Source organism: Panthera uncia, chromosome D1, assembly GCF_023721935.1.
Source record: "Panthera uncia isolate 11264 chromosome D1, Puncia_PCG_1.0, whole genome shotgun sequence".
Classification (NCBI taxonomy): Eukaryota; Metazoa; Chordata; class Mammalia; order Carnivora; family Felidae; genus Panthera; species Panthera uncia.
Window position 1 is genome coordinate 42690106 of NC_064808.1, and position 22066 is coordinate 42712171.

The following is a 22066-nucleotide window of genomic DNA, read 5'->3' on the forward strand; positions in this document are numbered from 1 at the left end:
CCCCGCCTACTGGGGGGGGGTGATCTGGGAGTTTGAGGGTGGGGTAGCGCTGGGAGCCTATCGATATCTCTGGGATAGATTGCCTTGCCCTGCGCCGCCGCCGTCAAAATCCGAAGACTTGCTTGTAGATCGCCGAGCGGTAGTTTCGGCCGCGCTCCTGGGTCCGCACCTCTGCTGGAGGCCGCAGCCAGACCCGCGCCGGAACCATGGTGCGTTGGATTCCGAGCTCAGGCAGGGTTGGGGCAAAGATCCGCCGACTGGGGGATGGTGAGCCGCCCCTTCGGTCATCCTCAGAGCGGCCTGGGGCCACGGGGTATGGGGACCTCGGCCGACGGGAGGGTTCCAGCAGTGATTCAGCATCTCCGGCCTGGCGGGGAGAGGGGCGATGGGTAGTAAGTGCGGCCTTTCTCCTGGGCTTGTTGCGCTTTCTGCCGGGCCTGGGACACTACTTCCTCGGTCAACTAGATGAGCTCGCCCCTCAAGTTCCTACAGCCGGAGTAGTTCCGAGCGGTTCAGAATGGCTCCTCGTGCTCTGTGTAGGAGAGGAGGAAATAGGGACTTGACTTGGCGGCTTCCCTGTACTGCCACTGCGGGCTTGATCCCAGGGTTTGGGTTCCAGGACAGCGTCCATTTTCCTTGTGGGCCCGTCTCATTTTTCTCTCCCCTACAACTCGATCAGAAAGGGTTCTTTTCATTCACTTTGTCCAAGTGAATAAACCGAGGCTGAGAGAAGTGGTGTTACCACGGACACAGCCTAGGGCTCGGGGCTTCCAGCACTCAGCTTTCTCACCCCCCGGGTTATTTCCCCAATATTGTGCTGGTAGACTTGTTTCAGTACCCTTATTAAAGCAGTAATGGTTCTGGCTCTGTAGCTATTTGTGTTAACATCTAACTTCCCGAGAACATTCTTGTGTTTTTTCTTCAGTATGAATGTTTATACGTACAAGGCACCGTTTTAAGTGCAGTAAGGGTTCAAAGATAAATCTGACATGTCCTTAATCATAAAGTAGAAAGGGAGTGTAGATAAAGAACTGATGGGAGTATGTGTTGGAATTTTGGGAGAAAAATAGATAAGACCTAGAGAGATAGACATTTGAGCGAGGTTAAAGAAAAAGCGCTTTTGATCATTTATTAGGGCCCAGTATAAGAGAAGAGCCTAAGCAGAGATGGGAAGGAAAGGCGACACTATGAACTTTGGGAACGGAACCCAAAGGGAATGCTATAGATAGTGGTAGAATTGGAAGTTGGAAAGATGGGTCCTATCTAGATCTGCTCCTCCCTTGTAGCTCATGGTAAATTTAGAATTTGCTTGCAACTGAGTATAGCAGTAATCTTCCAATGAGTTTGTATTAATAGCAGGTGTTAATGTTGAATGGAAACAGATGGGAGAACAGTTTTTAATGATAGAGCTTGTTAAAAACGAATTTGTAGTGTTCTTAAGTTAACAGGTCTTTTTTTCTTTTATTTTCAGTTTCGCAACCAGTATGACAATGATGTCACTGTATGGAGCCCTCAGGTAAGAATGTTGTGGTTTTCTTTATTTTAATTTTTTTTTTTATGTTTATTTTGGAGAGGGAGAGAGACAAAGTGTGAGCGGGGGAGGAGCAGAGAGAGAGAGGGAGACACAGAATCCCAAGCAGGCTCCAGGCTCTGAGCTGTCAGGACAACACCCGATGGGGCTTGAACCCATAGACTGTGACATATGACCTGAGCCAAAGTTGGGCACTTAATCAACTGAGTGAGTCACCCATGTGTCCCAGTAAAAATGTTTTATACTATATCTGTGAAGTGACTTTAGAAACTCATGAAAGTGTAAGCTGTGGCAAAATGGAATATAATCATTTTAGACATCCTGGAACCTAAATTTATCATTAAAGTAAGTTTCCTAGTTTAAAAGAAAAATCGTTTGAGGGGCGCCTGGGTGGCTCAGTCGGTTAAGCGTCCAACTTCAGCCAGGTCACGATCTCGCGGTCCGTGAGTTCGAGCCCCGCGTCAGGCTCTGGGCTGATGGCTCAGATCCTGGAGCCTGCTTCCGGTTCTGTGTCTCCTTCTCTCTCTGCCCCTCCCCCCTTCATGCTCTGTCTCTCTCTGTCTCAAAATAAATAAATGTTAAAAAAAAAATTAAAAAAAAAGAAAAAGAAAAATCGTTTGAGATTTAACCATACTCCCCTGAGATTTGGGACCACTAAATCAATTTTAAATATATAAAAGGATCTTACAAGATGTGTAAGACTCTAAGATGTGTTGTTTTCTCTTTAGGGCAGGATTCATCAAATTGAATATGCAATGGAAGCTGTTAAACAAGGTTCAGCCACAGTTGGTCTGAAGTCAAAAACCCATGCAGTGCTGGTTGCATTGAAGGTAAGTACAGCAGTAAATAAATCTTCCTCGTGTAGAAAATGGAACTGTCAGATAGAAGTTTCACTGCGTCGGTAATAAAATCGTAAATGTATTTTTATGTTCTGTAATGTCTCTGTTTAGAGAGCACAGTCAGAGCTTGCAGCTCATCAGAAAAAAATTCTCCATGTTGACAACCATATTGGTATCTCGATTGCGGGACTTACTGCTGATGCTAGACTGTTATGGTGAGTATGATCTTGAAAAGCAAAAGAAACATCCATTTGGATTCATCAAGATACGATGTTTTAGGAGGTTGTCTGGCAGAGTTTAGAAGTTCAGATTGTGAATACCTTACTGGATTTGGGCTCAGTTACTAAGTATTCCATTTCTTGATACCTGTAGTAGTAACTAGTACAATTAGCCATGTTAAGATTAAAGCTTTTGAGAAGTCACCTCATAATGCGATACTTGTTAACTCAGTGTTTATTGTTTGAGACAATGTTGTGTCTAAGAAGAGCTTGACACTTTTGTCTGGTTTCTAAGGATTGGCAGAACTACCCTTACTTTAATATGCCAGTATTTGTAAGACATTTATTTTTTGCGAAGCTCATTATTGGATATTCATTCTGTATGTATGAGTCAGATATACATCTTGTCTTCTAGGAACTTAAAGTCTAGTAGTATATCTTTAATACAAGGTAGAAAGTGGAGAGGAACAGGTAGATTTCTGTGAGAGTCCAGAGGAGATAGAGATGAGAGACACATAAGTGAAGAGCTGGGCCTTTGAAACCACTTAGGATTTGAGGTGAGGCTAGTTACTTACACCATTGATGCTTTTAGTATGTTCTGTTTCAGAGTTATTGTTGATTAGCCTAACATGTAGAGCACTTAACACAGTGCCTTTCAGGTAATTTATGAATGTGTGTGTTGGGAGGTCGAAGGTAGTTAGCCAAAACTAATCTCTTAAGCCTGTGATTTAGTGTTTGTTTATTTTTGAGACAGAGACAGAGCATGAACAGGAGAGGGGCAGAGAGAGAGGGAGACACAGAATCTGAAACAGGCTCCAGGCTCTGAACTGTCAGCACGGAGCCCGACATGGGGCTCAAACCCACGAGCTGTGAGATCATGACCTGTGCTGAAGTCAGACGCTTAACTGACTGACCCACCCAGGTGCCCCGAGCCTGTGATTTAATTAGGGAAGAAAGAATATACGCACGAAATGCAAATAGTAATGCCACTGTTGAAGATTTTAGAGTTATCCAGTGAGTTGCCTGCTCTCTTAGGTTGGCAAGATAGTGACGGCATTATTGGTTTGAGAGCTCTTGAAAGTGTAAAATATGTTGCATGGTCAAACGTTTTATTTACCCCATCTATCTAAAATACTGCCATGTAAATGTGTAATCAATGTAAAAACTTCATTAATGAGATATTTTGCATTGTTTTATGTACTGAGTCTTTGAAATTTCAGGTGTATTTTACACTTCCATTACATCTCTGTTCAGGCTAGCCACCTTTTAAGTGCTTAATAGTCACATGTAATCAGTACCTGCTATATTGGGCAATGCAGTTTAGATAGCCTTGGGAAATGAGCTTAAATAAAAGTAGTGAACAAATAGCATGGTTCCCACAGTCAACACTTGATTATCAGATGTGACATACACATAAACTAGACAAAGCAACATGGAAAGAAAGGTGCATATCCATTTCCCTGTTGTTTATCCTGTTGTCTTTAATCGTTAGGCATGAATTCTGTTTTCCCCAATGTTACATCTGCTTGAATCTTGGTACGTTTAACAGTGAGACTCAACAGTCTAGTGTTCTTTGTCTCCTTTAGAGTGCTGCTTATGGAGAGGAGCAACATTGGCAGAACATGTAGCAATGTCCTTGTATGGATTCTGTTCCTTGCATTTGCTCTTTCGGGGAAATTTCAGTCAGCTTTCAAGAAAAAAAGCAAATAGTTACTCTTTTTGCTGGTTTAAGACCTAGAATTAAGACAATCTTGTTGACAGTGGGAAAGGGTAAGAAAAGAGAGCTTGCTCTTTTTCTCTTGCTCAGCCTTCTCTAAACTACTCAGAGACCAAGTTTATCTAGAGCTAAGGAATATTTAGTCTTTTTAAAAACCTCATCATGCCCCAGAGTTCAGTGTAAAAATGCATCCTTGTGGCGTGTCTTTCTTAATCCATGTGAGGAAAAGCAAAAAGAAATCAAACTACTTTATTTAGATTGAAATAACTCTGATATGAAATAACTAATTTTTCTTGTTTCTTTTTTAGTAATTTTATGCGCCAGGAGTGTTTGGATTCCAGATTTGTATTTGACAGACCTCTTCCTGTGTCTCGTCTTGTATCTCTAATTGGAAGCAGTATCCTTTTTATGTTAGGATTTATGGATGTGAAATTCAAAGAATTTTGATACTTAATCCTTATGTTAATTATTATATAAAATATAACATAATGCTTATGTTAATTATTGGGAATATAATACATAGGATAGGTAAGATTCTGAAAACTTTAAGTTTAGTTACTTTTCAATAACAATGTTTAAAATTTAGAATTGTGGGAAGTTTTGCCATGGAAAAATGTTCTAAGTAAAGCAATAGATTGCTCTTTCATCAGCCCTATTCCAGACATAGAGAAGCCCAATTCAGGAAAACTATTTAAGTATCATTTTTAGAGGAGATTTAAAGTTTTTATTGGTGGTTCTAGATGTCCCCCCAAATTCTTAACCTCTCACCCAAAATAGATGAGGTACTCTACATAAGAGGAGATCGTTTTGCTGGCACTCATTCTTTTTTTTTTTTTTTTTTTTTTTAAATTTTTTCAACGTTTTTTATTTTATTTTTGGGACAGAGAGAGACAGAGCATGAACTGGGGAGGGGCAGAGAGAGAGGGAGACACAGAATCGGAAACAGGCTCCAGGCTCTGAGCCATCAGCCCAGAGCCTGACGCGGGGCTCGAACTCACGGACCGCGAGATCGTGACCTGGCTGAAGTCGGACGCTTAACCGACTGCGCCACCCAGGCGCCCCTGCTGGCACTCATTCTTAGGTTTTGTGGATAGTCTTAACATTTAAAAAAAAATTTTTTTTTTTAATGTTTATTTATTTTTGAGAGAGAGACCATGCGAGTAGGAGAGGGGCGGGGGTAGGGGGTGGGGCGGGACACAGAATCTGAAACAGGCTCCAGGCTCGAGGCTGTCAGCACAGAACCTGATCCAGGGCTCGAACTCCCAGACCCTGAGATCATGACTTGAGCCAAAGTCGGATGCTCAACCGACTGAGCCACCCAGGCACCCCCTCCCAACATTTTTTAATATGCGGCCAAAGAAATATGGTTCTTTTATTTTCTCTTTGCTGTGATGGATTATGCAGCAATTAAAAAACCAAAGCTCTTTGTTAATAATGTTTAACTTGAAAAAAAAGATAGTACTTTATTCCTTGTTAGAACAGTTTCTTTAACTAGTTTAAGAGACCCAGATACCAACGCAACGATATGGCCGGAGACCATATGGTGTTGGACTGCTTATTGCTGGTTATGATGTAAGTTCATAGAATATTTGTTATATTTTGATGATTTTTCAAAACTGACTAGAAATTTTGTAATTTTTAGCTCAAAGTCAAAAATTGTGTGTGTGTGTACATGTATGTATATATATGTATGTGGGTTTTTTTTTCTGTTTGTAGGATATGGGCCCTCACATTTTCCAGACCTGTCCCTCTGCTAACTATTTTGACTGTAGAGCTATGTCCATTGGAGCACGTTCTCAATCTGCTCGTACTTACTTGGAGAGACATATGTCTGGGTTTATGGAGTGTAAGTAATTTTTTTTTTTGTCCCCTCCAGAGATGAGAACCACTGTATTGGTTACCAATTATAAGTTCTGTTGACAACTTTTAGTTTTCTATGATTCATTGTTATTTTTAGCCACACAGACATTTCTGTATAAGTAGTGCATAGACAAGAAATTAGGGTAGCTATGAAAAAGAAAGGTAAAATGATGATGGAAGATGTGATCATGGGGCAGGTTTTCAAGTGCTTTGCTTAAACAGTGGTCTTGGACTTTAGCACATGTTTTTTGGACATCTCTTTAGGTGCCTGTGTGGTTGTTTATCCTTCATTCTATTGTGGTGTATTGCATTATTGGGCTTTTGAATATTAAACCAGCTTTGGATTCCTAAGACAAATCCCTCTTGATCATGATTTATAATAGTAACTATATATAGAAATGTTTACATAAACATAATTATTGCTGGATTCATTTTGCTGATATTTTGTTGAGGTTTTTTTGTGTCTGTATTCATAAGGATAATTGATCTGTAGTTTTATTTTCTTGTGATATCTTTGTCTAGTTTTGGTATCAGGTTAATACTGGCCACATAGAAATATTGGAGACTTTGTTTATAAAGAGCAAATAAATTCCATAGAATACATTTTACAAAAGTTTGAGCTGTAGCATTTGTGAGTGAGGATTCTCATTTAATTTAGCATAAAGGTGAAATTTAGTAACAAAAATCATGTATTCTCCTCTTTAAGTAAAATAATAGCAATGTTATTTATTATTATTAGAAGATTATATGGCTAAACATTAAAATTTTGGCTTTTTATTGTGATATATTTATTATGTGACTAAAACCATAATAACAGACTGTAGACCTGATAAAAGCAGCCTCATGTGAAGATGATATTAAGAAATAATTGTTAATTTGTTACATAGGCAATTTGAATGAACTGGTTAAACATGGTCTGCGTGCCTTACGAGAGACACTTCCTGCAGAACAGGACCTAACTACAAAGGTAGATAATCATGTTTTTCAACTTGAAATTTTAACATTACAGGTCAATCACTTATTTCATAAGTATAAGTAATAGAGGAGTGTACACAGTTCTTCAATTTGGGAGATTTGCCTTGGTTCATTCTTTCTCTTTAAGCTATTCACTAAGTGATCTGATTTTGCAATGATTTTTAAACATTTCTTTTTGGTGTAAAGCAAGAAAGCCAGTAAGTTTTATGTAGAATGTCCTACATTTCTTTAGCAGGTCAGAATACCTTTGTATTATTATTATTTTTTTAATGTTTATTTATTTTTGACAGAGAAAGAGACAGAGCATGAGCAGGGGAGGGGCAGAGAGAGAGGGAGACACAAAATCTGAAGCAGGCTCCAGGCTCTGAGCTGTCAGCACAGAGCCCGATGCAGGGCTTGAACTCACAGACTGTGAGATCATGACCTGAGCCGAAGTCGGACACTCAACTGACTGAGCCACCCAGGCGCCCGATACCTTTTTGTATCATTAACTCAGTTAACAAATGTATGTATTGAGCACCTACCACATGCAGACAGTAGGCATTGAGAATATAAGCACAGCAAGCAACTTGGCCTTCATAGAACATACTATCCAAGTTGGGGCGAGAAAATTTACCCATAAGTAAATTATATAATATATTAGAAGGTGATAAATGCCACAGAAAAAATAAAACAGGTTAAAATGAGAAAGACTGTCTGGGTATAGGAAGGAGGTGTGCTGAGGAAAATTTAAAATAGGGTGGTCAAGGATGGCCTTGGATGGTCAAGAAAGTGAAATTTGAGGAAAATATCTAAAGGAAGTGAGTGAGTGAGCCATTCAGATGTCTAGTGCAAGATTAATCCAGGGAATACAAGTATAAGGGCCTTGAGTCCAGAACATTCCTTGTAGTTGAGGCAGGGAGGCTGGTAGTGTTGGAGTCAGTGATCAAGAGAAAGAGAAGGAATAAAGTCAGATAAATGGAGGCCAGATCATGTATAAACCATTGTAGGTATTTTGGATTTTATTCTGAGTGGGCTGTCAAGAGTTTGAGCAGAAGAATACCATGATTTGATTTAGGTTTTAAAGAGTCATTCTGGTTGCCATTTTGAGAACAGGTTATAGTGGGCAACATGGGTGAAAATAGTTTTAAAACTGTTAAGGTAATGCAGATGAGAGAATGTGGTGAATTAGAGCAGAGCTGTGGAGTTGGAGAGGGGGGTAAGTGGTTCAGTTTGGGGTATGTTTTGAAATTAGCTAAAAATGTTTGCTAACGAATTGGTTGTGAGGGTGTGAGAACAACAACAAAACAAGTTGTTTTCAAAATTTGGGGCCTGATAGATTAAGGAGAGGTTTACATTTACTGAGATGGATAGGACAGTAGAAGGGACAGGTTTGGGGGTGGGAGTTGTGGAAGATCAGGCAGTTACCTTGGGACTTATTAAACCTGAAATGCCTATTGTCCATTGGTGATATAAAATAAGCAGTTATTGGGGAACCTGGCTGGCTCAGTCAGTGGAGCATGCGACTCTTGACCTCAGGGTTGTGAATTCAAGCCCCATGTTGGGTGTAAAGCTTACTTTAAAAAAAAAAAAAAAAAAACAGCATTTATCAGATGTGTCTCCCCTAAAGTTTGGTGGAGAATGGTCTAGCCTAGACTTAAAAATTTTGGAGTCTTTATGTAGAAATGGCATTTTGAGACTGGATTGGATGACACTGCTAAAGGAATCATAGTTTTGTAAGAGGTTTAAGGCCTGGGCCAGGGGCACTCTAACCTTCAGAGATTGGAAGGTAAGTATCAGCAAAAAGGACTAAGAAAGATGACCAGGGAGATAGGAGGAAAACTTAGAAAGTGAGACATTCTTGAAATCAAATAAAGAAACTATTTCAAGGAGGAGGGAACAAAAAATAGGTAATACATCAAGGAAGATGTGGAGTGAGAATTAAATGTAATAGGGGACTCGACTAGACGGTTTCATTGGAATGGTGAGCCAAAAGCCTGAAAGGGATGAATCAGTAGAGAATGGGCAAGGACGGACTGGAGGCAGCTCTGTGAAGATTTTCTCTTGCAGGGTCAGAGAAATGGGTGGTGACTGGAAGAGAATGAAGGGAAGTTTTTTGTTTTTTGTTTTTTTTTTAATTAAGATGGGAAAAATTACAGCATGTTTGGTGCATGGTTATAAGAATAATCCCTGTAAAGGGAAACGTTTATGTAGGAGGAATATGAGAAAAACTGCTAGACCAGTGTCCTTAGATAGTACACAGGTGGAAGAAAGGTAGACAGACCTTAGAGAGGAAATTGGACTATTCATTAACACAGCAAGGGAGAGGATCTAGGGATATGATACCATGGGAGCTTGTGAACATTCTCTTCTAATTGCTTCTGTTTTCTCAGTGAAATGAGAATGGAAAATGTTAGAAGATGTCCAGGAGAAGAGATTGAATGATCTAGGGACCCATATAGTACAATGCAGGAATGATCATTAACCAGAGTGGTATCAGTCAGCATTTTATAAATCCATTTTGTTACAGTGATTAGATAATTATTATGTAATATGTATGTGAAGAATTTATAGCCTGATAATCTTTTGAAAATAATTTTTCCTATCATAAAAGTAATTTTTTTTTCAAAGAAATCAGGAATGTACATTAAATTATTTTTATTTGTTTAAAGTACCCATAATGCTATCACTGAAGATGACTATCTTTTAAAATTTGGGTTTATAGTTAACTGTTGACGTGTACACTTTGGAAAAGTTTGCTCAGGTATCTGGGTTTCTGATTTCATATTTTTACTGAATCATAGATGATTCAATGAAATCATTGAGAGAAGGCCTATATGTCCTTATGCCTCAAATTTTCACTAAAATTTTAATTTTACACTGGATAGCATTCACTGAGCATTTTAAGAATTGGTCTTTAATTTTAATATGTAGAACATAGTTCTAGGAGCCCACCAACTTCAGCACTTTATAACCCACTACTTTCTTTCCTTGTTAAGAACCATCATCTCTTAAACAAGAAACAAGCCTGATTGTTTCTTAGGAGTTAGGCTTACTGCTTAGCTAAGTGACTTGCTCCATTACACTGGTCTGCAGCACGTTCTCATTATGATTCAACTTGCGAATTTCTTGGTGGCATAGACCTTTGAAGTTACTCGTGATTATCAAAATATGAAATTTGCAAGTTATAAGAGTCTACAGTTTTCTTCCTTTTTTCTCTACACTTGAGTGTTTTTCAAGTCTTATTTAAGTGCTATATAAACTTTTATTCTGCTTTGTTTCACCCATTTAATCATAAACATTTTTCCAACCTAAATTCTCTTGATTTTTAATTTTTACCTTTTTTTCCCCCTCAGAATGTTTCCATTGGAATTGTTGGTAAAGACTTGGAGTTTACGATTTATGATGATGATGATGTATCTCCATTCCTGGAAGGTCTTGAAGAAAGACCACAGAGAAAGGCACAGGTATATAACTAATCATTACACCAGAGACTTTAGTTCTGTCATAAGCTGCTGTTCCTACCACAAGTGTGTAAACCTACCATTTTTGTTTTTAATTATTGAGGTAGGCTCATAATTCAAATGACAGTAGGAGAACTTAGAACTGAGTAATGTGAAATACTGAGGGAGCAGTTATCTACATAAGTGAAAAAGGGTTGATAATCTAGTTATCTGTTGCTATTTTTCACAATTCTATGGGTTGATTGGCTAAATAATTCTTTTGCTAGTCTTACTTAGGGCCTCTTGTGTTGAAGTCAGTTGAAGCAGGGGGGCTGGAACATCCAAGATGGCTCTGCTTATGCGTTTTTGTTTTTTTTTTCTTTTAATTTTTAATGTTAATTTTGAGAGAGATGGAGTGCAAGGCAGGGGAGGGGCAGAGAGAGAGAGAGAGAGACACAGAATCCGAAGTAGGCTCCAAGCTCCAATCTGTCGCCACAGAGACTTATGTGGGGCTGGAACCCACCAACCACAAGATCATGACCTGAGCTGAGGTCGGATACTTAACCAACTGAGCCACCGAGGCACCCCCCTTTTTTTTTTGTTTTGTTTTGTTTTTGTTAATGTTTTGTTTTATTTTATTTTATTTGTTTATTTTGAGAGCGAGCACAAGCAGGGAAGGAGCAGAGAGACACTCCCAAGTAGGCTCCACACTGTCAGAGCAGAGCCCGACCCAGGGCTCAATCTCATGAACCATGAGACCATGACCTGAGCCGAAATCAAGAGTTGGACACTTAACTGAGGGAGCTACCCAAACTTCCCCTCACATGTCTTCTTTATTCAGACTTTCTTGGTATATCTTAGAGGGACAGTTAGAAGGCTGAGACTGCTGCTAGGATGGCTGTGTCCTCTCAGAACCTTTCTTCAGCAGGGTAGCGTCTCAGAGCTTGTAAAAGTTCAAAAGCTCCAAAGTGGAAGCTGCCAGACATTCTAAAAGGCTGAGGCTCAGGAGTGGCACAGCATCAGTTTTGCACATTTTATTGGTTAAAACAAGTCACAGGGCCGGCCAAGAGTCTATAGGAGTGAGGACTGAGGGAAAGTTCATTGGGAACCCTCTGGAAACTAAGTTGGCTCTTCACAAATACTGAGAAAAGGGTCAGGAAATACTGGTCTTTTTGGTTGAATATTTAGAATACACATTGGCGGGGCGCCTGGGTGGCTCAGTCGGTTGAGCGTCTGACTTCCACTCAGGTCATGATCTTATAGTTCATGAGTTCAAGCTCCACATTGGGCTCTGTGCTGACAGCTCAGAGCCTGGAGCCTGCTTCGGATTCTGTGTCCCCCTTTCTCTTTGCCTCTCCCCTGCCCGTGCCCTGTCTCTGTCTCTCAAAAGTGAATAAACATTAAAAAATAAATAAAATTTCTTTAAAAAAAAAAAAAAGAATACACATTGGCTATTTACAGATACTTATTTGATAGTTGTATAATTGAAAATAAAGTGTTCTGGAGAGATACTTTTTTCTACAGTGTGAATTTTTTTTTTCACCTTGGAGAGGATATTGTTGGTACTATTTAGAGAAGCAAGATTTGCATTGTATTTAAACCTGTTGGTAAGAACCAGCACTGTTGGGGAGAATGCTGTGAGTTTCACACAGCTGGTTGGTTTGACCATGTTTTCACTCTGTTTATTAGTGCTAAAGAGGAAGAGAATGCCTAAAATCTACTGATTATATTCTAAGGCTAGTAGTGATGATAAAAGGAAGGACTTTATTCCTAACCAAGACAATATGGTAAAATGCTGGAATTGTTCAATGATGCTTTGGTTTTCAGACCTATAAAATTACGTCTGTTTAAAAACAAAAACAAAACAAAAAAAAACTTTGTTCAGAAATTTTAACAGGACAGTCAACTAAAATTGAATATCCAAAATCTTTCCTAACCCCTTTTCTCATAAATTCTTTCAGACTGTAATAAGTGTGATAAGAAGTATATATTAGTCAAGTGATTTTTTTTTTTGACCTATTTTGTTTTCTTCTTCCCCTTACAGCCTGCTCAACCTGCTGATGAACCTGCAGAAAAGGCTGATGAACCAATGGAACATTAAGTCATAAACCAGTCTATCTGTATATTATCAAATATGTAAGAATTCAGGAGCACGTACTGATGACAATAATCTATACTTTGAACCAAAAGATGCAGGGTGGTCTTATGGTATGTTTTAAGAATCAGCCCAGACGTGTTTTTCCCAAGCTACTTCTCTGAAACCATATGATGGTATGCATTTTTTTTTTTTGAGAGGGTCTATATAATCATTTTCTAGAAAGTATAGTTATCTGTACTAATGTTTTTATATGAAGAACATAGTGTCTTTGTGGTTTTAAAGACAACTGTGAAATAAAATTGTTTCACCTGCTGGTGTATTGGGTTTTTGTTTTTTAAGTAGCTTCAACTGTACGAGATTACAACTGGTCGGTCATCTGCCATGTTTGCCAAATTAAATTGCCTTATGTTTAGTGACGGGGAAAATAATACCTTTTATCTATCACAACCTTACACCAGTTCCCTGTGTGTGGACTTGCTACATGAGAATCTATGGAGATTTGTTTCAGAATACAACTTGCAAAGTTCAACCCTGGAGATTTCTTAATAAACCTAAGAAACCTCCCCTTTGCAACCACCATAGTAGCGAGACTATTAACATATGAATGGTTTTTCTTTCCAACCAGCAGATGGCAGTAGTGCTAGCTCTGGTCTCCGTGTAGGGAACTTCCTGCAAAGATAACAAAGGGAAATTTTAATCCCAAACCATCATTTCCTCTCAGCCTGCCCAGCCCCACTCCATCGTAATCTTTAGGCTGACTTCCATTATTTTTGTGAGTGGTGTATGCAGAAATTGCAGAACAATTTTTATCTTAGGCCATGCAAAATGAAATCTGAGGAAATCTGATTTACAAAACAATCCAACATTTCTCTGCTAAGAAGCCTAGAGGAGTTTTTTATTTCCTGAGATTCCTATCTAGAAAGGAGCAATTAATTTGTAGATAGGGAATTTGGATTTTAGACCTAATTCTACTAATTAGTTACCATTGTCTTCGGGCAAGTTACTTAGCTCTATTTTAAGGAACTCCTTTGGAGAATTAGTGTGAAGGTTAAATGGGAGAATTTATGTGAAAACTTGGACACTTTAAAATTCATAAATTGTTACTTTACTTTTTTTTCCAGATCACCTAAAACTTTAAAAGCTTGAGTAGATTTAAATCTCTAGCTTCTTGAAGGGAAAGTGCTAGGTGCTTTCTGGCAAACTTGTTGAGAGAAAGACCTGACTAAATATAGGAATGTGTATGAGGTGTTGGGTCTGTGTTCTGAAAGTAGCCTCAGGAGTCTGCCATTTGAGCTTGGGATGAGACCACAAGTACCATGTGGCCATTTGACCTACAATAGATTTGCATTAAACACATGCAACTTTCATAAATGCAAAGTGAAGAGGGAGTTCTCCCACAGGCCTTCAGACTCAATAGCTAGTATAGTCTGGAGGAGGGAACATAAGTGGGAAATTTCATAATCTGATCTTTAAAGCCTCAGGCGGGTCTCTTCTGTGCCTATCATTGTGCCAGCCTCTGTCTTGTTGAGTGATTGTGTTGTTTAAAGATAACATGTATAATGTATATCGTTTTGTACCTGTTCCTAAATGTAAACCAATTACTTGACTGGTGCTCAGGTGGGAAAAAAATGTGATCTGAATAGTACTTAAGAGGCGATTTTAAAGATTGTTTTTTAAATATTTTTTTGAGAGAGAGAGAGAAAGAGAGGGAGACAGAGTGCAAGCGGGGAGGGGCAGAGAGAGAGGGAGACACAGAATCTGAAGCAAGCTCCAGGCTCCAGGCTCTGAGCTGTGAGCACAAAGCCTGACTCCAGGCTGGAACTCACAAATCACAAGATCATGACCTGAGCCGAAGTCGGATACTCAACCGATTGAGCCACCCAGGCGTCCCCGGACGCGATTTTAGTAATCTTTTTAATATATGATGTTAGTCTTATACGTTGACCTTAGAATTTAAAATCGTTTCCACCCCAGTAAGATTCAGTCAACTCCACTGTTTGTACAGAGTTCATTGTAATGCCTTTTCATTGTCACTTTGTCTAGTGTGTTATATTCATTCTGTTTAGTCTGTGTTAATGATAAACAATAAAATTCCTAGTTGTATCCTCTCATAAAACCTATCACTGATACACAAACAATCAATTTACCTGGAATTTATTAGACATCTATATGTACAGCTTTGAAGAACTCATGGTTAAAAAATAAGAGGCAGTAAAGTGGGTCACAGGATTCAGGTTGTGGGACCAGCTTTCTCAATGTTTGATGATTTTGTGATTTGAAAGCAAGTCCCTTTTCTTTAGGCCTTGATTTCCTAGATGCCTGTTTTTATGATTCTTGGTATATGACTCTCAAAAGGTCTTTGCTCTCAAAAAATTTAAATTTCATATACATTCAAAATGATATAATTACATAGTAGAATAGAAAATAGAAGTCCCTTGGGGCGCCTGGGTGGCTCAGTCGGTTAAGCGTCCGACTTCGGCTCAGGTCACGATCTCGCGGTCCGTGAGTTCGAGCCCCGCGTCAGGCTCTGTGCTGACTGCTCAGAGCCTGGAGCCTGTTTCAGATTCTGTGTCTCCCTGTCTCTCTGACCCTCCCCCGTTCATGCTCTGTCTCTGTCTCAAAAATAAATAAACGTTAAAAAAAAAAAAATTTAAAAGAAAATAGAAGTCCCAAAACAAGGTGCATGTTATGATAAACCAGGAAGAAATAGGCTTTTCAAGGTCATGATATCTGTTGAACAAGCTCTGTACTTAATATACATCAATACATATACACCACCAATGACATTTTAAGTGCAGACCTAAAATGAGATTTTCTAAAACATTGTATTTTCTTGCCCTCTTCACATTTAATAGTTTCCTTAATGACTCTGTCACGGTAAGTCTCAAATTTTCTTCTGTAACACAATGATCCTCCAGGGCAACTGAAGTGGGTGTGGTTGGTCCTACACCATAGTGGCTCTAAATTGAGCTTTCATATTGCTGTCTAGTCTTTATGCTTTTGGGGGCCTTAGTTCATGCCAACAGATTGTCACTTTTTGATATGTGGGCTTGGAAACCAGATACTGTACTTGCAAAATTTCACGTTAAACACATGGAAGTGAAAGAACCTGTTGTATATATATCTTGGGTTGATCTCAAGGGAATTATGTTGCATGAAAAAACAATCTCAGTGGTTACATTGTATAGTTCATATATATTACATCCTTGAAATGAAAAAATTACAGAGATATGGGAAATTACAGACTTTCCAGAGATGAAGGAAGTAAGTGGCTGTGACTGTAAAAGGATAGCAGGAAGGATCTTTAAAAGTCTTCTGTATCATTTCTGGTGGTAGTCACATGAATCTAAATATGGTAAAATTGCATAGAACTAAATACACAAGTGAATGCATGTAAAACTGGTGAATCAGAATGAGGTGAGGACTGAATTATATCAATGTCAATCTCTTGGATTTGGTATTGTACTATAATGATGCAAAATGTTACTACTGGAAGAAACTAGTGGGATAGTATATGGGATCTCTAGATCACAATTATTTCGATGAAAAAATTTTTTTTAATCAATGCACGGGTTTTGAAGAGCTTTCTTAGAAAGTGCTATAAATGGGTGACCTTCGTGATATATTCTGGGTGCTTGAAGAATTTACATTTTGCTTGATGGTTCTAAAAATCTCAAATAGCTAGATTCTGGATACATGAGGCAATATTTGTATTGTCTTCCTAACTGAAGTGAACCTATTAAGGGCAAGTTCTGTCAGATGTCTTTGTATTCACAGTATTTTGCTCAAGGGTTCAAAAAAAAAATGTTTAATGATAATTGGGCAGAAAACCTTTGCTGGGAAGACGCTGTGTGGGGGCACATGGAACCTCAAATGGGCAAAACTAAAGGTGCCATGGCTGATTGTAGCTGTAACAATTAGGTTTGTGGAGACAGGTAAAAATCCTTTAAAATCGTTAATCTCCCTTTGTACGTTAAAAAAAAAAAAAAAGTTAATTTCTTGGGTGCTCAAAAAGGATCGTGAAAGGGACCATTACGAGATAAAGAGTGGCCTTGATGTTCCAGTAAACCCAGCCTAACTGCAGAGGCAGAGATTCAGACTACTGGAGAGGAGACGTTAAGAACTGAAATGGATCTTCATAGAATCTAGTGTTACCTATTAGAAGAAATGAGGCGACTTTCCCAAATAGTAATTAGTTACTTTCCCTGTTTTGTTAGTGGGTGAACTAGAAAATGGCTTCCAGCTCCCCTGCCTGTTGCAGTTCCTGAAAGAAACAATTTCTAAGTACCGTTTAAATAACCACAGCGCTTAATTCGGCGCTTAGCTTGCGGGGAAAGCTTAATGCTTCTCCCCAACGTTGTCTAAAACAACCGTGGACTAGAGGAGGAAACTTGCAGCGTACTTGCAGAGCGCAAGCGCAGGACAGAGAAGGCATGTCCTCTCTGAGTTGCCGTAGGCGCTAGGTGGCTTGGCCTCGTAACCCCCACCCCCTTCCACGTCAGCCGAAGACTGTACGGAGCGGCGGCTGCTGCTGCGGGTTGGAGCCGGAGTCGACGGTCCCACCGTTGCCCTAGCTGCCGCCCCTTGGAGCCAGGTAGCGGGCTACAAGCCCCCAATCTCGGAGGCGTGTTGGGCTGGGCTGAGTCGGAGGAACTGGCTCTCCGGCGGGAAGATGCGGAAGGGGAGCGACTAGGCCGCTCGCGTCCGGGCCTGGCCAAGTGGAACGGGGGGCTGGGAAGCTTTGGGCCAGACGCCCCTTCCCGTCCTTGCGTACTGGCCAGGGGTCTGATCTCTTCCCGGGCTCCGGGACTCACCATTCCAGGGCGGGGGGCTGCCTTGCAGGAGGAAGAGGAGGGGTGGGGGTGCAGCGCACCCATTGACCCTCGGACACGCAGTCGCGTCCACCCATGAACGCGAAATGTTTGCAGGTTTTTAGCTGAGTACTCGTGCGCAGGTCTCTTGAGCAGTTCAGATTGTGTGTTATGTTCAAAAATCATTGTTCTGTTAAATGGTGGGGTGGGGCTGGAGGACTGTCACTGTATTGTGGGCCTTAGTGTTGCAGTACAGCATTCTCAAGCCCTGGGCGGGTTTGTGGGGTGGGAGATAATATACCTTAGACCGAGGCAGACCGTGTTTTTTATTGTTAGGCATTATTTTTATGGGACCACATATAAATTGATCCCACTCTTCTAATACTTTAAACTCACTAGCCAAACGGAATGAACTTTAGACAGTAAAGATCACAATAGTTACTGGTTGTGTTTTTGGTTTTTTACTTGTAACGATAGCCTTGTATTTCTTTTTCCAGATTTTCTGGCATCTATCATCCTTAAGTCTTGTATCGAGATTTGATTATATCCCGAAACCATGACGGCTGCTGAGAACGTGTGCTATACCTTAATTAACGTGCCCATGGATTCAGAACCACCATCTGAAATTAGCTTAAAAAATGATCTAGGTAAACTCTGATAATATTTTGAAAATTAAATGGAGAAAAAAATGAAAATAAAAAGCTCCTTTTCATTTCAAGTTTCTTTATAATTAGAAATACTTAATTTTGTCTAAATACTGTTTTCTAGGATCTCTTTAATAGACCTTTGGTCTTACTGAAAATGGAAACTTGTTACATTTAGGCTTGCAATATTGGTTTTTGGAAATAACATCTCAATTTGTCTTAGTAAAGCAAAAGAAATATAATAGTTTAGTTGTTAGATATAATGGCTTGTGTAGCTTAATATATTATGCTCAAGTATAGCTGACAGTTTTCTATAGATAACAGGTTGAGAATGTGTATTTGAATGTCTTAGTTTCTTTGTGCACTGAACTTCATATTCCTTAGCTTGTAAAACCAAAAGAACTTTGTTCTTTTGGGTTTGCTACCTATTGAACAAATGAAGTCAACCCTTTTTCAAGCTTTTGAGATTTAAAAAAGTTTAAGCTTTTTTAAAGCATTTTATACAAAAAGAAAACAAGTGGATTTTAAAAGTGTATATTCTGTCTCCTTTTTGTGAGTGATTCTGTCAGAAGCATTTTTTTAAAGCAACGCACATTCCAAAGTAATAATTCTTGTTTCATTGAACTACTGAAAATAAGTTTAACCTACACAGGTGACTCTAATCCAAGAATAGAGTGAGAATTATACTTCAAATCTTGGAAATATCTTTTAGAAGATAATTTGCAGTTTGAAAGGAGACAATATTTTACTTGCCTCATTCCACCTCTTAATCAGCAGCATTGAATACCTCCTGATTTTAGGCTACTTAACATTAGGTTTCTATTGAGATCTATTTTTAGAGAAAGAAAAAGAAACCCTCCTTTATGGCATTTAAACCCATACCCCTATATACAAAAGCTACATATAGTTCCTTTTTTTTTTCATGTTTATGTAAGATAGTAGAATGAAATGCAAATTAATAAATTTTCATTACTTTTTTTACATTCTTCTTTAAAAAAAATTTTTTTTAATGTTTATTTTAGAGAGAGGAGAGACAGAGCATGAGTGGGGGAGGGGCAGATAGAAAGGGAGACCCAATCCCAAGCAGGCTCCAGGCTCTGAGCTGTCAGCACAGAGCCCCACTCAGGGCTCAAACTCATAAACTGTGAGATCATGACCGAGCCGAAGTTGGACACCCCCAACTGATTGAGCCACCCAGGTGTCCCATTTTACATTTTTCTTAAGGTTTATTTATTTTTAAGAGAGAGCGCTTGAGCGCTAACGGGAAGGGGCAGAGAGAGAGAGAATCCAAAGCAGGCCCCAGGCTCTGAGCTGTCAGTACAGAGTCTGATGCGGGGCTGGAACTCACAGACAGAGAGATCATGACCTGAGCCGAAGTCAGACACTGAATCAACTGAGCCACCTAAGCACCCCACTATTTTTTTTTCTTAAAATTTAAAAGTTTTCGCTTTTAGACCCTAAAATACTGAGGTTATAGATGGGAAGATAAAGAACAGAATCTGTCCTTAATTGTAACAATATCTTTTTTTTAATTGCAGCTGCCTTAATTACCTTCACCTTACCAAGAAAGAAAGAAGTAGTCTTAAATCTCAAATTTTATGTGTATGTGCATATATATATTTAATGTTTATTTATTTATTTTGAGAGAGACAGAGAATCCCAAGCAGGCTCCTCAGTGCGGAGCCCAACATGGGGCTCAAACCCATAAACTGTGAAATCATGACCTGAGCAGAAACCAAGAGTTGGTCACTTAACCAACTGAGCCACCCAGCCGCCCCTGCTGTATATATTTTTTACTGTATCTCAAAAGATATCAATTGATATGAGAAAAAGTTTAGAAATAGTTTCCAGTTAGAGTAACAAATACTTTTTTGTTTGGTGATATATTGAGTTATTTTATGTATACTTTTATTAGTCAATCGATATGAGTTCTGATGACTTTACATTACCCGGAGTAGGAAGTACTTGGTTTATTTTGGTTTATTTGTTAGTAGTGCCATAAAGGACAAGAAGTTCTGAAAATTTTGAAGATATAGGAAAAAAAGTATCCTTTACCTCACTTTGAATTGTTGGAATAAGTGGAAATTGGGGTTAAGAGGGCTGGAAATATAAATGATTGTAGATTTTTTACAGGTTTTCTATTTAGTTACCAGTTAAAAGTTTCTGCTAAACTTTTAGAATTTGCTAATTTGGGAAAAGTAGTAAAAAAAAAAAACTGGAACAAAAGACATCAGCATTATAATGATACAGTTTTATGCCTTTTGGACTTTGTGTCCTTTATGTTATCAAACAGATTAGGGAAAAAAAACTTTTCTTTTTTTTTTATATTCAGGAAGCTTCCGGACAGAGATAAGACCTGTTTAGGCTCACAAATCCAACTTTAGCTACTTAAAACTTTGCCCGGTCTGTCATCTTATCATAGTTTTTGCTCTCAGCTTCTGTCACCTCTCCTGATGCTTTGTTTTTGTCATCCTCACAGACTTAAAAACTGAAGATTTGCACAGATTGATACTTCATCATTTTTCGGTTTCTTGAGTTGATGTGGCACATACCAAGTTTTTCATATGTGGCAGGATAATACTCTGAAGCAGGGAGAGATGCATGAGAAATTGGTCTGTTTTAAAAACAAATTTTTTTTTTAACGTTTATTTATTTTTGAGACAGAGAGAGACAGAGCATGAACGGGGGAGGGTCAGAGAGAGGGAGACACAGAATCTGAAACAGGCTCCAGGTTCTAAGCTGTCAGCACAGAGCCCGACACGGGGTTCGAACTCACGGACTGTGAGATCATGACCTGAGCCGAAGCCGGCTGCTCAACCGACTGAGCCACCCAGGCGCCCCTTTTTTATTTTATTTTTAAAAATTTTTTTTTAACGTTTATTTTTTTTAATTTTTTTTAACGTTTATTTATTTGAAATTGGTCTGTTTTAAACAAAAATGTTTTTTTTGTTTTGTTTGTTTTTAACAAAAATGTTGACACTTGTGAGATGGATAAATTTGGCAAGAACCTTTACTGTGATTTAGTCCAAATATTTGAAGATATTCTCTATTTTGCAACATGTAAAAATATCATACCAAGCTAGTAATAGATAAATAGCCTTAGGGGGCTAGAGAGAAATTTTGATTTACCTGCTATGATTCTTCCAAAGCTTAAATTTTTTCTGTAACTCTACCAGCTGGTCATTCACAGTCTCTTGTCTCTTTGGCAACCACAAGAAACTCTTGATTTGATAGCCACTGAGCTCTAACTGCTGGAACTATATTTCTAGTTTTATTCTGTTCCTCATGATAACTCCTTGAAATTATTAAAAACTTCTGTCATCCCTCTTTGTTGTTCCATCTCCTAGGTAATTTATTTCTGTGATCTAAACAGTTGTATTGGTGTACTTGCCTCTTACATTCCTGCCTTCAAATTTGAGATACAAGAGATTTTTACCCTAAATTCTTCAATTTGCAGTGATAATGATATGAAATTATAGGTTGTTTTGCATAAAATAGTTTATAGTATAAATTGTTTTACGCTAAGTAAGGACAATAAACTTATTTCTTAAACGTGTCATCCTTAATTCTAAATAGTGGCTTTTCCTCTAGTACATTGTAATTTTCTTCTAGTTTCTAAGGTGATTTCTTAAGATCCTGAAGTTTTATAGTCTGTAGAAATATGATGGGATTTTTGAATTAATCTAGTGTATTAGTTCCCAGCCTTTTGAGTTTGAAGATCTAATGTTGAAAAAACTGCCACTCATCTTCCTCCTCCTTCCCCTCATGATAGTGGTTGTAACTTTGATTGAGGAAATACACACTAACTAAAAGCCACTTTGAATTCAGAAGCACTTATCTTAACATCTATTTACACTTTGAAAAATAGCTACATATGTGTTTGAGAAATGCATTGTTTGGTATACCTGTAGATTCATGGCTTCTGCAGTAATTCCATGGGTTAGGGACCAG

At 38.8% G+C, this 22066-nt stretch overlaps 2 protein-coding genes across 2 annotated transcripts in view; both read left to right on the forward strand.

Annotated features, from left to right (window-relative positions):
• Nucleotides 1–99: 99 nt before the first annotated feature.
• On the forward strand, nt 100–12972 carry PSMA1 (proteasome 20S subunit alpha 1). Its single transcript, XM_049649513.1, has 10 exons — nt 100–209; nt 1472–1516; nt 2260–2361; nt 2482–2585; nt 4614–4702; nt 5807–5877; nt 6022–6151; nt 7053–7132; nt 10476–10586; nt 12607–12972. Exons 1-10 carry the CDS (start codon nt 207–209, stop codon nt 12661–12663), a joined length of 792 nt encoding a protein of 263 aa, XP_049505470.1. The 5' UTR covers nt 100–206; the 3' UTR covers nt 12664–12972.
• A 4163-nt stretch (nt 12973–17135) lies between these two features.
• COPB1 (COPI coat complex subunit beta 1) overlaps nt 17136–22066 on the forward strand; it is a 35935-nt gene continuing 31004 nt past the window's right edge. The window contains exons 1-2 of the mRNA XM_049649520.1: nt 17136–17254; nt 17969–18118. Coding sequence (XP_049505477.1) covers nt 18028–18118 — 91 coding nt within the window. The 5' untranslated portion in view covers nt 17136–17254; nt 17969–18027. The remainder of the gene's footprint in view (nt 17255–17968; nt 18119–22066) is intronic.

Bases quoted from the DNA above. Each gene is read 5' to 3' on its own strand.
- PSMA1 (XM_049649513.1), top strand. The intron at 1,517-2,259 runs GTAAGAATGTTG...TTTTCTCTTTAG, and splicing joins TCACTGTATGGAGCCCTCAG to GGCAGGATTCATCAAATTGA. The intron at 2,362-2,481 runs GTAAGTACAGCA...GTCTCTGTTTAG, and splicing joins CAGTGCTGGTTGCATTGAAG to AGAGCACAGTCAGAGCTTGC.